The sequence below is a fragment of the Chiloscyllium plagiosum genome, chromosome 19, assembly GCF_004010195.1.
Source record: "Chiloscyllium plagiosum isolate BGI_BamShark_2017 chromosome 19, ASM401019v2, whole genome shotgun sequence".
NCBI classification, from domain to species: Eukaryota; Metazoa; Chordata; class Chondrichthyes; order Orectolobiformes; family Hemiscylliidae; genus Chiloscyllium; species Chiloscyllium plagiosum.
Genome location: NC_057728.1, coordinates 21,036,545 through 21,054,501, shown reverse-complemented (window position 1 = coordinate 21,054,501; position 17,957 = coordinate 21,036,545). Strand labels below are relative to the sequence as shown.

Genomic DNA, 17,957 nt, shown 5'->3' with positions numbered 1-17,957 from the left:
CTCTCTCCCCCTCTCTTTTTTACTTCCGTCCGTCCGTCCATCCATGTAACCCCTTTGCAATTCCAGCTTTACTTCTGTCCTTGGTTAATCCCGGATCTCACGTACTCGCTAATTCTAAAAGTAGGACACTAACCTGCAAGTGTTTAAATTCCCATTCCTCCAAATCTATTCACATCTGCCTAAAGCAGTTCAGATCATGGACCCGAGCCTCCAAACACTGAGTAAACCCTCCTGCTTAACTTAAAACCAGAAACACAAAAGATTTGTCCCATGCAGTAATCTGTAAACATTTGAGTGGCCAAGACCTATGTAAAGTAAAAATTAACAATTTTATTTCTTAAAGTATAACAGAATAATTAACTAACAACTATTTACAATTCCTTAGTCTAACATAACTGTTACCTTCCCTTCTATAATACTAGTCTGGTAAAACTCCAATTAGGATTTACAAAACAACACTTTTTAATCTCAAAACCAGACAGCTTTTGGTTCTTCTATTTGGATCGTCCTGTATTGTCGTCGTCTTAGGAATTTTTGAGTCACAGTTTACTGATCGAAAAGGTACCTTTTAAGAGAGCTATTTTTCCAGCAGTCTCTTTATGTGCTGGGCTCGGCAGTTCTCCTCTAATTGTTCAATATTTTCATGGTCTTATACCCTGGAGATCAGATTGTGTCATTTGGCTTTTAAGATTGTCAATATACTCAATTCAAACTTGATTCGAATTTTGATATTTTTCGGGATATAATTTAAACTGATTGATTGGCCTAATTCAAATCTGTTTTTTATCATTTCCAGGCAACCAGCTACTCCAGTAGCTGGAGCACATGTTACATTGTGTCTTATTGAGAACACTTGGTGCTGTCACTACTAGCTTTAACTCTCTTAAAAGGTATAGTTCACCCACATCTTCATAACTGTAAACTGTAACTTTTTAACCATGTCAGTTGCTGGACACATTTAGTGTTCAAGTCTGCAAGTGTTCTTTGAATGTGTAACACGTTTATTAAACAAGTGAAAAAAATTGAATTGTACTAAATTAGCCAAAAGGTTTTCAGTGCAATCACCTGCAAAAAGTTCTGAATTCAAGATATTCCTTTTAACCCAGCAATATCCTTACAATATCAAACGTCAATGAAGGTTCAAAACTATTTCCAATAATAAAACTTCTTCTTTCCAAAGCTGGGACAGCTGCATCTAGTTTTCTTTTGGCAAATTCCTGCACATTTTTGGATGTAATTCTTCTGCTGAATCTTTCTGAGGTCACTAGTGATGGTTTAACATGTAGGTCACCACATCTCTGGCAAGGGGAGAGGTTGAGAAGGAGAGTCCTTCATGGTAACCTCAGCCAGCACAGGAGTCGAATCATGTTTGGCAAAATCTGTTTTGCTTATGATATTTCTGTTCCTCCATTTTTTTCATGGTATTTATTCCTTATTATTTAGAATTCGCTTTATTTTCACACGTACTCAGTGTGCACAGTGAAAAGTTTATAAGTCGCCACTTTAGATACAAAGGTACAAAGTACAATACTAAGTTGCAGAATAGAGAAATGAAAAAAATGTTACATAACAACAGTTATACACACAAAGGTCAGAAAAACAGGAAAGTTCAAAAGACAAGTATCACAGTCTTTCTCAAGTCTCTCTGCAGCAGACCAGTGCAGGAGGCCCTCATGTGGTCTGACGTCTGACTGCTGGCTGCCACCCTGCTCCAGGCTTCTGGCGTCTCTGCTGACCCGGCTTTGGAGGCCAGCGCCAGGTGCCTGAGGCTGACAGAAGGGAGGAGAGAGGAGAAAAGAATAAAAAGAACGGGTGGATCAGAGATGCTCCAGCTGGACCATCCTACTATGCTGCCATCTTACCAGAAAGAATTTGCTATATTGTCTTTTTGTGCCACATGAATGATTTTCAAATAGTATGGTTTTAGCATTAACCTCATTAAACAGTGCCAAATGTTTGATATGTAACTTTGCTAGAAAGTTTAAAAGATTATGTTCCATACAAGTAACAACCTTGGCAGCACTTGTCATTACAGATTTATTCAAAATCAATGTTGGCAATGGAAAAATGAATTTTAAGATTCTTTATTGTGAAAATCGTGTTCTATCTTTGCTGAGGTTTGGTGTTGTAAAGATATTGATGGGATAAAAAGGAACATTTTGATTTTAAAGCTGTTGCAAGAATTTGATTTGCTGGTGGGGCAAGGGGTGAATTGTAATTCCTATGTTTGCATATTACAGCAGTTCAAAAGTGCTTAATTGATTGTAAACTGTTTGGGTTGCCTGAACATCTTATGCTTTTAGGTCATTTTCAAATTAAGTGGGCTTGTTTTTAATTATTCTTGCTCTTGCAGCACCTTACCTTATGAAGAACCATGTTTTTAATACAGAATTCTAAAAATCCACTGGTAGATTACGCTGAGTTCATTTCCGCAGCTTTGTTTAGAATTAACCATGCTTTCAACTTAATACACATTTTAATTGATCGCTGTCTGGATGTTGGCATATCAGTAGTGTCCTGCCTGAATACATTTGTGCTGTTTAGTGGACATAAAAATCCTGTTGAAATTGTTCAGAAGTACCACTATTTAATATACATTATTCCTTGTAAGAGAGGGGAAAAAAAGCTGGAAAAAGCACAGCAGATCAAGCAACATTAGAGGAATGGGAGGGTTGACGTTTTGAGTCCTGACGAAGGGTCCTGCCCAAAACTCTCCTGCTCCTCTGCTGTTGACCTACTATGCTTTTTCAAGCTCCACATTTTATCAACTCCAAGATTCCAGCATCTGCAGCCCTCACTATCTCCAAGAGGGGAAAAAATGATTTGGCTTTTATATACTTTCTCAATACTTTTATACAGCATTTCAAACTCGACCAATGAAGCACTTTTGAAGTGTTCCTGAAAATGTAAAAAACACAGCCAAATTGAACACAGCAAGATCCCACAAACAGCAACATAATTATGGCCAGGAAACTTACCTGCAAGTTTACCTGGAGACTAAAGCTCTCAAGTCTCTTGCACTTCACAGTTCTGAATTTTCTCCCCATTTAGAAAATAGTCCATGCCTCTTTTCTTCCAAGGTGCATGACCTCACACTTTTTCCCATGTTGTACTCCATCTGCCACTTCTTTGCCCACTATCCTAACTTGTCCCAAATCCTGCTGCAGCCTCCCTGCCTTCTCAGTTCCAGCTGTCCCTCTACCTATCTTTGAAGCGTCTGCAAACTTAGCCAGAATCCCCTCCATTCCTTAATCTAGATCATTAATGTATGAAGTGAAAAATGTTGCAGTCCCAAAGCTGAGCCTGTGGAACACTAATTGTCACTGACTGCCATCCTGAGAAGGACCCTTTTACCTCCAGACTCTGCTTCCTACCAGACAGCCAAGCTTCTATCCATGCTAGTACCTTGCCTCTGGCACCGTGGGACCTTATCTTACTCAGTAGCCTTCTGTGCGGCGTTTTGTCAAAGGCCATCTTGAAGTCCAGGTAGATAAAAACCATTGACTCTTCTTGGTCTTATCTGCTCATTACTTCCAGAAGGAGTTCTAGCAAATTTGTCAGGCATGACCTCCCCTTGATGACTTTGCCCTATTTTACCATACACTTCCAAGTATTTAGAAATCTCATCCTTCACAATGGATTCCAGGATCTTACCCACAACTGAGGTTAGGCTAGTCTGTAATTTTACGTCTTTTGCCTTACTCTCTTTTTAAGCAGAGGTTACATTAGTAATTTTCCAGTCCTCGGGGACCCTCCCTGACTCCAGTGATTCCTGAAAGATCACCACTAATGCCTCCACTATCTCTTCAGCTAGCTCCCTGAGAACTCTGGGGTGTAGTCCATCTGGACCAAATGATTGATTCACCTTCAGGCCATTCAGTTTTTCTAGCATCTTCTCCTTGATGATGGCCACCATACTCAGCTCTGACCACTCTCTCTCGAATTTTTGGGATATCACTCGTGTCTTCCATTGTGAAGACTGTTGTGAAGTAATTATTCAGTTCCTCCGCCATTTCCTTGTTCACCTCTACTATCTTTCCAGCAGTCCAATGTCCACTTTTGCCCTTTTGTATATCTAAAGAAACTCTTAGTTTTCCTTTTATATTACTGGCTTGCTTACCCTCATATTTACTCTTCTCCCTCCTTACATTTTTTTTGTTGCCCTCTGGTCTTTGTAAGCTACCCAATCCTCTGGTTACCCACTACCCTTCGCCACATCATATGTTTTCTTTTGCTTTTATGCTATCTGTGACTTTCCTAGTCAGCCATGGTTGCCTCATCCTCCCTGAAACATTCTTCTTTTTCCTCAGGACAATCTCTGCTTTGTCTCCTGAACTACTCCCAGAAACTTGTGCCATTGCTGTTCCGTTGTCTTTCTCGGTAGGCTCCCCTCCCAGTCGATTCTACCCTACTCCTCCCTCATGCCTCTGTAGTTGCCTTTTATTCAGCTGTAATATTCTTACCACTGTAATATTCTATCTTCTCACTCTCAAATTGCAGAGTAAATTCAATCATATTATGATCACTGCCTCCTAGGGGTTCCTTCACCTTGAGCTCCATTATCAAATCTGCCACACTGCATAACACTAAATCCAGTATTGCCTGTTCCATCACAAGCTGCTCCAAAAAGCCACCTTGTGAACACTCCACAAATTCCTTTTCTTGCAATCTACTACGAACCCGATTTTCCCAGTCCACCTGCATATTGAAATTCCCCCATGATCACTGTAACTTTGCCTTTCTGACACATCTTTCTATCTTGTACCCTAGCTTCTGACTACTGTTTGGAGGCCTGTACATAACTCCAACTATTTTTATTTAACCTTTTGCAGTTCCTCAATTCTACCCACACAGATTCTATACCATCTGGCCCTACTTTGTTTCTTACTATTGATTTAATTTCATTTTACTAATAAGGCAATCCCACCCCCTCTGTCTATTTGTCTGGCTTTTTGATAGGATGTATCGAATATTTGTATCTGTGCTGGAGATTTTAATAACCTCTCCTGAGTTGTGCACTCTTACCCTCCTCCTTTAATTTGGGTTTTCTAATTCCCCCTTCTCCCCCTATTTTAGTTTAAAGCCCTGCCTACAGCCCTAGTTATGCCATTCGCTAGGACTCTGGTCCCTGCATGGTTCAGATGAAGACTGTCCCATTTGAACAGGTCCTTTCTACTGGTGCCAACGTCCAATGAATTCAAGGCTATTTCTGTCCCTCCAATGTTTGAATCATACATTTACCTGCTTAATCTTATTGACCCTGTGCCAATTAGCTTGTGGCTCAAATAGTGGTGCAGCGATTATTACCTTTTTGGTTCTGCTTTTTAACGTAGCTCCTGGCTATTCATACTAGCTTAGCAGAGCCTGTGTCCTAGTTTATCTGTTGGTGGTACAGTGCCTACGTGGTACAGTACCACGATAACTGGATCTTTACCCTCCCACTCCAAGTTGCCTATAGCCCTGATGAGCTATCTCGAACTCGAACACCAGGCAGGCAACACAACATTTGGGAGTATCGATTCTGGTCACAGAGAACTGCGTTTGTGCCTCTAACTATAATATCTCCAATTATAATGACATTTCTCCCCCCCCCCCCTCCCCCCCATTGAATGTGATCAGTTGGCTCATCCTCCCTGCAGTCTCCATTTCTGTCTACACAGGGGAGCAAAACTCTTGAACCTATTGTGCAAGCTCAGGAGCTGAGGCTCCTGCAAGTCTACCTCCTGCATCCCTCTACCTGCCTCACTCATGGCCACACCCTCCTGTCCCTGACCACTAGCCGAATTCAAGTTAGTTAATCTCAGGGGTGTGACTGTCTCCTGAAACACAGCATCCAGGTAATTCTTTCCCCCTCCCTGATGTGTTGCAGTGTTTGAAGTAGGTATGTATGTTAAATATTCTGGATTCTGATCTTTGGAAAAGTTAGGAAATGGGGAGAAAAAGGAAGGGGTAGTATTTTTGGCTAAAGTGGGCATTGGAGAAAAAGGTTCGGTGGCTTCAAGGAGCGAATCAATTTTGCTAGAGCTAAGGAATAAGGGGGATGCAATTATATTGCTAGGTGTAATCTGTAGACCACTGACTAGTGGGAGAGATATAGAGGAACAAATCTGCAAGGAAATCAGAGCTGTAAACATCGTAAAGTATTCCAGTAGAAACTTTACCACATCTCAGTCTACATACAGGTAATTAATGTGAGAGGCAGGCATTGCTAGATTGAATTCAGGAGAATTTCCTAAAGTAGTGTGTTTAAAGTCCAACAAGAAAGGAGGCAGTACTGGACCTGGTTTGTGGGAATGAGGTGAGCCAAGTACATCGAGTGACACTGGGAATGTTTTGAGGACAGTGATCATTGTCTTATAAAGTTTAGGATGGTGGAAATGACATTGGTCAATTCAGAAGAATAATAATCAATTGACAGAGAGCTGACTTCAATATGGCAAGAATGGGTATTCTGGAACTAAAGATTGCTGAGAGAAAATTATAATTGAATAATGGGCTATCTTTAAAGAGAGAGTTCAGGCGAGATTAAAGTATAATCCTCAAAAGGGAAAGGTAGATTGAACAGATCTAGAAGTCCCTGTATGATGAAAGATAGAAGTTAATATAAATAAAAAAGAATGTTTATGACAAGTGCCATGTAATAAATATAATTGAGACCCAAGCTGAAAACAGAATGTTCAGAAGGAGGTGAAAAAGTTAATAACAGAAGCAAGAAAGAATTCTGAAAACAAGACTGGCTATTATAAAGAGAAATCTCTTTTTTTTTATAAGCACATTAATAATAAAAAGAGGAGTAGGGATAATTAAGCAGCAAAAATAGGGATTTGCAAATAAGATGCAAGGCTGAGGTGCAATATCGTGCATCTGTCCATATCCTGGTGAAACAGTAGGAAAGTCAGTCACAGAAAGGGTTTAAAATGGATGAGGTGGTATTGAATAAGCTGTTAGTATTTAAAGGTAAGGCACTGGGACCCGTGATGCATCCAAGGACATCGAAGGAAGTGAATGGGAATTGCGGAAGCACTGGGCAATAATTTGTCAATCTTCTCCAGATTAGGGGTTGGTGCCGAGAACTTGAGAATTGTAAACATTATGTCCTTGTGCAAAAATGATTGTAAAAATAGGTGAAGCAATTACAGTTAGTTTAACTTGATGGTAGAGTAAATTCTAGAATCAGTTACTTGCAATAGGGTTATTAGCCATATGGAATAATGTGCGTTAATTCAGAAGAGCTGACAGGAGGTTTTTTTTTCCTGTTAAACTGCTGGGTGTTTTAAAGATGTACTAGAGATGAAGGCAAGGTTGTTGATGTGGTGTTTATGGACTTCCAATAGGCCCTTGATACCATGTCATACTTCAGACTTGTGAGGAAAGCTTCGGTCAGGGAATAAAAGGAAGTAGCAGTGTGGCTACAGAATTGGTTGAGTGACAAGAAACAGTACTGGTTAATGGGTATTTTACAGGCTGGAGGAGGGTTTGTAGTGGAATTCCCCAGAGTTAGTATTGAGACCTTCCTTTCCTTGATTTAGGTAAATGATCTAGATTATGCTGTATAGAAGAATATTTCAAAATTTGCAGGTGACACAAAACTTGGAAGAGTTATGTGCTTTGAAGAAGACCGTGTAGAACTTCAAAAAGACATTGACTCTGATTATCCATCCTATCCTACCTGTCAATTTTATATACTTCCATCAGGTTGCCCCTCAGCCTCCAATGCTCTCGTGAAAACAATCCAAGTTTGTTCAATCTCTCCTTATAGTTAATACACTCCAATCCAGGCAATGTTTTAGTAAACCTCTGTTGCATCCTCTTCAAAGCCTCCACATCTTATAATGTGGGGACCAGAACTACAGACAATACTCTAAATGAGGCCTAACTAATGTTTTATGCAGCTGCAACATGACTTACCAATTCGTATACTCAATGTCCCAACCATTGAAGGCAAACATGCTGTATGCCTTTACCACTTATTCATTTGTGTTGCCACTTTCAGGGACTTGGACCCCTAGGTTCCTCCGTATTCCAATACTCCAAAGTGTCTGCAATTTACTGTATATTTTCCTCTTGCATTTGATCTTCTATAGTGCATCACCTCAGCTTGTCCAGATTAAGCTTCATCTGCTATTTCTTCACCCAACTTTCCAACTGATCTATAGCCTGTTGTATCCTTTGATAACTTTCCTCACTATCCACAACTTCACCAATTTCCAAGTTGTCTGCAAACTTACATATTCATCTAAGTCATTTACTCATTGGAGGTTCGGTGTGGACTTGTTGGGCCGAAGGGCCTGTTTCCATGCTGTAGGGAATCTAATCTAATCTAAAATATATATATTACAAACGACTGAGGTCCCAACATTAACCGTTGAGGAATACCACCTATCACAGACTTCTACTCATAAAAAGATCACCCGCCCGCCCCCCCACCCACCCCCTGTCCACAAGACTACCATCTGTCTCCTATGACCAAGCCAATGTAGTATCCAATTTGCTATATTACTATGGATCCCATGTGACTTAATCTTCTGGACCAGCTGACCATGAGGGACCTTTTCAAACCATCTAGTAAAGTCCATGCAGACAACATTCACTGTTGCCCAACCTCATCAACCGTCTTTGTCACTTAGTCATAAAACTCTAATCAAGTTTGAGAGACACAACCTACCCTGCATAAAGCCATGCTATCCCTAATAATTCTTTTCCAAATGTGAGTAAATCCTATCCCTAAGAATGTTCTTCAATAATTTCCCTACCACTGAAACAAGACTCCCTGGTGTATAATTCCCTGTATTTTCCCTGGTATGCTTCCCAAAGGAAGAATATTGGTTATCCTCGAGTCTTCTGGGACCTCACCTGTGGCTAAAGGGGAGACAAAGATCTCTGTAAAGACCCTAGCAATCTCCTGCCTTGCTTCTTTCAGTATCATGGGATAGATAACAAAAAACCGTGGGGACTTAACTACCTCAATATTTTTCAAGACACCTAACACCACCACTTCCTTAATATCAGCACATCAGCTTACCCCTTCCTGTTGTTGCCCATAATCCTTTTAGTCCTCAGTGAATACTGATGCCAATTACTCATTAAGGACCTCGCCCACTTCCTCTGACTCCACACATAAATTTCCTCTTTGATTCTTTAGTGGATTTTCTCTTTCCCAGTTACCCTCTTGCTCACAATATATGTATAAAATGCCTTCAAATTCTTCTTAATCCTACTTGCAAAGGACATTTCATGGCCCCCTCTAGTGCTCCTAATTCCTTGTTTAACTTCTTTTCTGATCCCTCAAGAGTCTTGTTTGATTTCAGTTTGCACACCTTACGTATGCTTTTTTTTGCCCTTTTTGACTAAACTTTCAACATCTCTTGTCATTCAGGGTTTTGAATCTTGTCATCCTTATTTTTCATCCTCACAGGAACATGCTGTTTCTGAACACTCATCAACTGGCCTTTAAAAGACTCCCATATGTCAGATGTGTATTTACTCTCATAGCTGTCCCCAGTCTAATTTCTCCAATTCCTGACTAATACTGTTATAATTAGCCTTCCTCTGATCACTGTTCCCAAAATGCTTCCCCTCTGAAACTTTGATCACCTGGTCAGGTTCATTCTCCAATACAAGTTCAAGTGCTGCCCCTTCCTTAGTTAGATTATCTACATGTTGCTTCAAGAAACCTTTCTGGAGGTCCCCAACAAAATCTGCCCCATCTAAGCATCTAGCACTAAGCGAGTCCCAGTCAATGTTGGGAAAGTTAAAATCACCATGATAACAGCTCTGTTGATTTTGCATCTTTCTCTGATCGCTTATATATCTGTTCTTTTATTTCCTGCTGGTTATTGGAAGGCTTATAGTACAATCCTATCATAGTGATTGCACCTATCATATTCTTAAGTTCTAACCATATGGCCTCACTGGATGAATCCCCCAATATGTCACAGTCGTACTGGCAGAGGACATTTTTCCTTGATTAGTAATGCGATTTCCCCCATCCTTGTTACATCTCTCTCTATCTCGCTTGAAACATCTCAACTCTGGAATGTTGAGCTGCTAGTACTGCTCTTCTCTCAAGTTTCTGCAGTGGCTACCACATCATAGTTCCATGTACTAATTTAAGCTCTAAGCCTTATCTGCTTTTCCTATTATTCTCAATGGCTTTAAATTAAATACACATTAGACTGCCAGTCCCACCGTATTCATTAACCTGCCTCTGCCTGTTCTTCCAATTAGACTTACCTAACTACTACCTTCTCAATCACTTCAAATGCTGACCAACAGCTCAGTTTCCTATCCCCTGTCATAATCGTTTAAACTCTTTCCCCCCCCCGCCAAAGATATTGATGCCCCTCCAGTTTAATTCCAACCTATCCTTGTTGTAAGGTACCACCTATCCTTGAAGAGAACCCAGTGGTTCAGATAAGTGAAGCACTTCCTCCGACACCAGCTCTTTAGCCATGCATTCATCTGTATTATCTAGCTATTTCTGGCCTCACTAGCACATAGCACAGGGAATAATCCGAAGATTACAAGCCCAGAGGTCCTGCTTTTTAATTTCCTATCCAGCTCCCAAAGTTCCATTTGCAGGACTTTATATCTCTCTCTCTCTTTCTTTCTGCCTATGCCATTCGTATCAATATGAACCACAACCATTGGCTGCTCACCCCCCCCCCCCGCCCCCCCCCCCCCCTTAGGAAGGCAATGCACCATTGTGGACTCTCATACCTGGCCATAAATGCTCCTGACTATACAGACCCCTATCACTACTGCTTGCCCACACTTTGGCTCTGCTGTACTGCACGGAGAGTCAGTTGGGGTGCCACTGATCTGGTTGCTGCTATTGCTTTCCACTGAGGGGCCATCCCCTCCAAAAGTATCTAAAATGGATTCTGTTTGAGAGGGGAATAGCCAGTGGGGACTGCTGTGCTGCCTACCCACACTTACTAGTCTTCCAGGTGGTCACCCAATGCTTTTCTGTCATATTGCCCTCGCTTGTGGTGTGACCAACTTGCTAAATATGCTATCCATGACATTCTCAGCTTTGTGGCCACTCCATAGTGAGTCCATCCGGAGCTCCAGCTGCTTCAAGTGGCAAATCAGGAGCTGCAGTTGAACACACTTCGTATATACATGGTCACCATGGATACTGAAAATGCCCCTGATTTCCTGCACATTGCAGGAGGAATATGCTGTAGGGCCAAGTTCTTCTGCTATTGTGAACTCAGCAACTACAAACTATATATTAGAAACCAGTTATACAACCTTATCTCATATTGACAAAAATCAGATTTCTCTCTCTCTCTCTCTTTTCCAACAAACTACAAGAATTAGCACCTAACACTATTCTGCACGTGTTGCCACCATTTATACCCAAATTCACTCTGCTGCGCTCTAGCTGCTGCCACTGCTGCGGCTGACCTCGATCCAAGCCCCACTCCTCAAGCTTTCAGTTTCTCTGCTGCTGCTACTGTTTACACCCAAATTCATTTTACTGTGCTCCAACTTAAAGATATATTTTTGAAAACACAGCATTTCATCAATTGTAAATACAAATCCTCCTTATGTTAGAAACATATATCTTCATCTCTCTGCTCCCAGCTGAGTAACATTTCCCAATTATTTCTGCAAAATATCTTGCATGTTTTCAGAGTTTTAAGTTGCCATGTCATTATTGCCATTAAAGGCGTGACTGCTGTAGCCTTATCAGTCTGTGGGCTCGAGAGAGAGAGAGAGAGAGAGTGTCACAACTGGTTGTGGTTTAAGTTGAGGGGACAGGTTGAAAAGAAGAATCTTCATGGTAACATCAGTAGATGCAGGGATTAAACCCTTGCAGTTGGTTTCAATGTGCACTGCAAACCAGTCATCCAGCTGACTGGATTTATAAAAGTAAAATTGACAGTTCAAAAATCTGCTGTTTGCTTGACTTTCAAAACATTCTATTGAAGTAGCTTAAGATATATCGAGCTTGGCTAAATGACAGGCACTTTTTTTGCACCATGGTTCTTCTAAACTTACATCAGTTGTTTTGATATTCTCAAAATTTCCAGAAAATGGTCACACACAAATAAGATCTGTTAAAATTGCCTATTATTAAATATTTAGAAATAAGATCTAATATAACAACTGTATTGCAATATAATTTAGTTAAACTCCCCTAAGGTCAATGTTAAATTAACTAGTATTTAATGTCCTCAACTGGAAGGAAAAAAAAATCTTTTACAAAAAATTCTTAATTATTCATACCAAAGCTGTTGTCTCGATTGGAGTTTCCAGCATGTTTAGAATGCAAATAGAGGCTTAATGATAGATCAATTGGAGAAAGTAATCTGAACGTTAGATAGTGAGAGCCTTTTTCCTCTGATGGTGATGGCTCGCACGAGAGGACATAGCTTTAAATTGAGGGGTGATAGATATAGGACAGATCTCAGAGGTAGTTTCTTTACTCTGAGTAGTAGGGGGTGGAATGCACTGCCTGCAACAGTAGCAGATTCGCCAACTTTAAGGGAATTTAACTGGTCATTGGATAGGCATATGGACGAGAATGGAATAGTATAAGTTAGATGGGCTTCAGATTGGTTTCACAGGTTGGCGCAACATTGAGGGCCGAAAGGGTCTGTACTGTGCTGTTATGCCCTATGTAGGGTTGGCATTCATTTTCTATACTAAGAAAAAAAAAAGTTCGGATTGAGGTTATTTTCATCTGATCAAATTTTAAAATGGATAATGACTCATCTTGCAATGGATGACATTGTTTATTTGTATACATTGAGCTTCAGAGAATGAGGAATGTAATTTTGGTTTTTATTCTCCCAACTATCTGAAGGAAGTTCCTGAAAAGTCTGACTCGTAAAGAACCTTGTGAATTGCTGTTGGTGATTGGAACTGGAGTGAGTGCTGCTGTTGCACCACATATACCTGCACTGTGCTCATGGCGAAGTTGTATTGAAGCAGTAATCAATGCAGCAGAAGATCTGGAGGTGCTTCATCCTTCTGATATTACGGAGTTTCGTCATAAACTAACAGAAGATCGTGACCTTCTTGTGCTTGCCCATGATCTAATCCGGAAAATGTCACCAGTAAGACCAAATATTGTTTTGAGTTGTAGGGGTGAAGTGTACATACATTTCAGAAAAAATCTTAAAGCTTAAATGCACAGCTTATATCTATATATGTTGTGTTTGAGCAAAAGAATAAACCAGAGTTGCAATTTGTAAGGGCTTCAAACATCTGAAACCAGAAGGGGGAAATGTTCTGAAACTATTTATTTGAGAACAGTTAAACTACAACATACGCATGCATTTAAATTTTATGTTGGCCTTGTTTTGTGTGAATGTTGATCAAGAGCTGATGGGCATGGGTTAGCAAATCAGTTTTAAAATAATGTTATCTTGCTTCAGGAGTGTACTCTGATGTACCACAGCTTCATGTTATGTGTCTGTTTTAAACTCAACTTTACCCCTTAACTGTCATATCTGTCATACAGCTATTTTTTGAATCTTGGTGCTGTTCACTAATATCCAAAAATGCAAAAATAACTCCTGGATTTTTCTTAAAGATCCTATTCTTTAAGCTCTTCTTAACCATCTGCAACTTCATTCCAGCAATGTGTATGTGGAGCTCAGGAGCTATTTTTTCACTAATGTTGAGACTACCATTAAGTCAAACTTCCCTTAGAACTTCAAACTGTCCAAGCCCAGAACTATCATTTTTGCAAAGGCTCAGTGCCAACTTTCAGATTCTTCTCTTGGGTAACCACACAACTGAACACCAAACTATTATCAGGACTGTCACTGACACTGATAACTGTGAAGATCTTCCTTTGGCCTTTGAACAGCCTGCTCCCACCTCTTTCCCAAGATACACAAAAAGTTCTGTCCTGGCAGTCTAAACATTTGAACGTTTTGTGCCCCATTGAACTGATTTCTTTCTATCCTGACATTTTTTGTTTTCTCCCATGTATGGTCACTTTCCACATACATCCATGATCTTCTATGGTTCTCCATCATCTTCACCATAGATATCCAATCTCTCCATCTCCCACTATACTGGTCTGTAGACACTCCACTTCTTGCTCAAACTGAAGCCCAATTAGTCTCCATCCACTACCAACCACCAACATTCACTGCCCCCAACCCCGCACCATCTCAATCTCTGGGCACACACTTCTAGCCTATATCTACTATAAACCTACTATCTCACATACTATCTCAACAACACTTCTTCACACCTTTCTTCAGGGTTTGATTCCATTCTCCCAGTTTCTGTCTCTGTCACATTTGTTCTGCTGACTGAATTTTCCAAACAAATGCTTCTGACATGTCTTTCTTTTCCTTAACCAAGGATTGCTTTCCACTTTTTCTGCCTCATTTCCTACACTTGTGCTCACCCCTGCAACTCCCTCTTGGAAATATGTTAAGTTCCCCTTGTACTCCCCTTCTACTATACCAGCAGCTTCAGCTGGTCAACCTTCACCATTTCTACCACCTCCAACAGAACCAAACACACTTTTTCCTTTCTGCTTTTCTTTCATCACTTGAATGGCCCAATTTCCCAATGACCACCTGATCTAGTTTTCTACACCAATACTCCCTTTCCTATCTATTCAAATGTAAATGTTATAATCACCTACTCCTTTATCTCTCCTCATCATCCAAAGTGCCAAACCCTCGAGGTTTAGTAGTAATTTGCGTGCATTAGTAATTCTTTTAATGTGATGTACTGTATTTGCTGCTCTACAATGGGCAGACAAAATGTAGTTTGTTTGACTTTTGTGCAGACCACCTTTGTACAGTCTGCAGCCATGACCCTAAACTTTCAGTAGCCTGTAATTTTAATTTTCCACCTTGAAGCAGACCTCTTTATCCTTGCCTTGTTGCAGAGCTGCATGAATCTTAACATGAGCTTGAGAAACAGCACTTAACTGTTGAAACAGGCATTTAGCAGCTTTCTGGATATTAGAGTTCAACAATTTCAGTGTGTAATCTTTGTCCCCATTTTCTTCCGTTCTACTGTCATTTTTCTCTTCTCTTTTTGGGGTGGGGGTGGAGGTGGAGTTCATCATCTGCCATTCACACTGCATCTAGCGACATCCTTGACATCTTTTTGTAAATTTTATTTGCTTTATTAGCATTTCCTTTGGCCCAGAACTCCAGCTCTTTTGTCATTTAATGTCTCCAGTGTTGCACCCTCTCTCAGATGTATGCTTTATTTGTTCCTCTTTCCTACCCCTGCCGCTTAAAACCTTATCACTATTCCCAGTTCTGATGGAGGATTATCAGCGTGAAATGTTAACTCTGTTTCTAACTCCAAAGGTCTGTTGAATGTAAATCATAGCAAATTATCTTTAATTCGGCTATTTATTAAGAAATCTCTCAGATAATCAATTACTGAAACAATAATTTAAAATTTATTGTATGTAGCAAAAAAAATAAAGACGCCTCAATGAGCAATTTAAGCCTCACTCAACTTGGCTATTACCTGATTAATGGTTGTATCTGGCCAGGATTCTAACCAATAGTGTCCGTCTATGGAAGTGTCCAGGATTTGATCCTTATGGAGTATTGTTCTTTGAAGTTCTTTTCCTGAATTATTCTGGTGTTGAATTCTTGTATTTTTTTTCTCTCTTTCAAGTTTGTGGTGTGACATCATGATGATTCAGTAGATTCTTTCATCCCCAAAATAGATTACACTTCTGGAGACCTCAAGTCTGTAGTTTGTCTTCTTATCAGAAGTAGCTTCTCTGTTTCTTGATATATTTGGGCTTAGCTGTCTGTTTGAAACAGCTTTTCCTGCAATTATCCTCTTTACTGCAGAACATTCATTCTGTCGGCAATCTTAATTGTCCATTTGTGAGGAGGAGTAGTTTATCAAGCAGTGTTATCTTTTCTCTCTCAGGAAACAACCAGTTTATGTTGCTCCATCCCAGGAATGGTTAATTCACATATTGCTTTTAATTCCTTTCTTGTCCCTTTTCATCTTGAGAAACAGTTATTGTTGATTTTTTCGACACATTAAGTAACTAAAATTGTGAAGTTTACATTATCACAAGTTCCATTTAATGTGCTGTGTATTTCCAAAATGTTCTGTTTTTTTCACTTGCAACTTTTTCTAGGTTTCTCTGTTATCTCTTCTCAGGTTATATTTGAACTCACCTAGTGCAGGAAACCTCCTGTCTTAGAAACCAGGAACAACAGTAGGCCATTTAGCCCTTTTGAGTCTGTCAGTATGATTATGTTAATCATTCAACTCAGTATCTGCTTCTCATTTTCTCCCAATACCCTTTGATCCTTTTAGCTCCAAGCACTATATCTAATTCCTAACAGTTTTCTCCCTTCACCCTCTTCCAACCAGAATTCTGCCTAATTCCCTTCTTGCCTCACATTAGCTAATGTTGTTACTCTCCTCAGTTAATATCCTTTTCTCCTCAAATTTGATATTATAAATCAGTTCTCAAATTAATCTTTGACACTAAAGCATTCTCTTTCTCTCCCCAACATCACTGTTCTGGCATGTTCTCTCTGCAAGGGTGGTGAAATATGGGAAGTATCGATCCTCCATGAAAACTTTCTTTATCTTCTACTGAGTACTCATGACATTGTCATTCTTGGTGGTGTCATTGAATTTAGCTAGATGTCTAGTGTGAGGCAGTAGCTGGGGGCCTGACCCAGAACACTTGGTGAGTCCCTGATGCCCGGTACATGGAACAAAAATGAAGTTGAGGCCTATTGCGGATGGGGGCTTTGGTGGCCTGAGATCCCAGGAGCGAGCCCAACATGGCGTTGGAGGTTTTCCTGACATCTGCAGCAACAATGAGAGCAGAGGAGATCAAGCCAGTGTGGAGAAAGCATGCTAAAACTGAGGAGATTGAGCCCTTGTAGGAGTGCGGTCTCAGCATTGCTAAACACTTGTGATGCAATGGTTGAACTTTTAGTTTTTTTTTCATTTTTCAACTTGGTACCAAGAATGACTGTAATGTTTAACTTTTAACTTTGTTCCTTATTTCTTTTTACCTTGTTTGTAAGTTTTTGTACATAGGCATTTGTACCTAAGATTGTGCCGCATGTGGCGACATTGAAAACTTTTCACTGTACTTTTGTACTTGAGTGCATTTTACAATAAAATCTAAATCTATTGCATTTAATCAAGTATTAACCCATTATCACCCAAAAACACTGCTCTCCTACTAAAAAATAGGAAACATGGCTTGTGTTGTATTACGCAATGGGCAGCACGGTGGCACAGTGGTTAGCACTGCTGCCTCACAGCGCCAGAGACCCGGGTTCATTTCCCGCCTCATGTGTGGAGTTTGCACATTCTCCCAGTGTCTGCGTGGGTTTCCTCCGGGTGCTCCGGTTTCCTCCCACAGTCCAAACATGTGCAGGTTAGGTGAATTGGCCATGCTAAATTGCCTGTAATGTTAGGTGAAGGGGTAAATGTAGGGGAATGGTTCTGGGTGGGTTGCACTTCGGCGGGTTGGTGTGGACTTGTTGGGCCGAAGGGCCTGTTTCCACACTGTATCTAATCTAAAAATAATTGAGAATTATCATTGAGAAGCTTTCATTAATGGAAAAACTATGAAAGTTGACTGATTTCCTGTTGTTGTTCCTCAGATCTATTATTGTCTTTTCTGAAACTGTATTTGAGTCCTGCCCTCCTCTCAACTTCTGCTCCTTCCAAATTGCCAAAACAGCCCTTAGCAAAGTCACAAATGACATCCAGTGTAATTGTGACAATAGTAGACATGTCATCTTTGTCCTCCTCGACCTGTCTGCAACCTTTGTTTGCCATACCAGACTCTTCTGTGTCTCTTCATGATCATTCAGCTGACTGAGACTGCTTACATTCTTATCTGTCCAGTTATAATGAAAGAATCATTTGCAGCAACTTATCTCCCTGCTTCCACGTCAACCTGTAGTATCCTCCTAATTCTAATTCAAATGCTGCACGTCAGTGACACAGTGGTA

General features: G+C 40.3%; 1 protein-coding gene across 3 annotated transcripts in view; it reads left to right on the top strand.

Annotated features, from left to right (window-relative positions):
• Positions 1–17,957, top strand: part of LOC122559577 (protein FAM118A-like) — a 61,747-nt gene that overhangs the window by 20,133 nt on the left and 23,657 nt on the right. For 2 of the 3 annotated variants that reach the window (XM_043709284.1, XM_043709285.1), the window contains exon 4: positions 12,818–13,070. In XM_043709284.1, the coding sequence (XP_043565219.1) occupies positions 12,818–13,070 (253 nt within the window). Of the gene's footprint in view, positions 1–847; positions 891–12,817; positions 13,071–17,957 lie in introns of all 3 variants that reach the window. The other variant, XM_043709283.1, reaches the window with a different exon arrangement.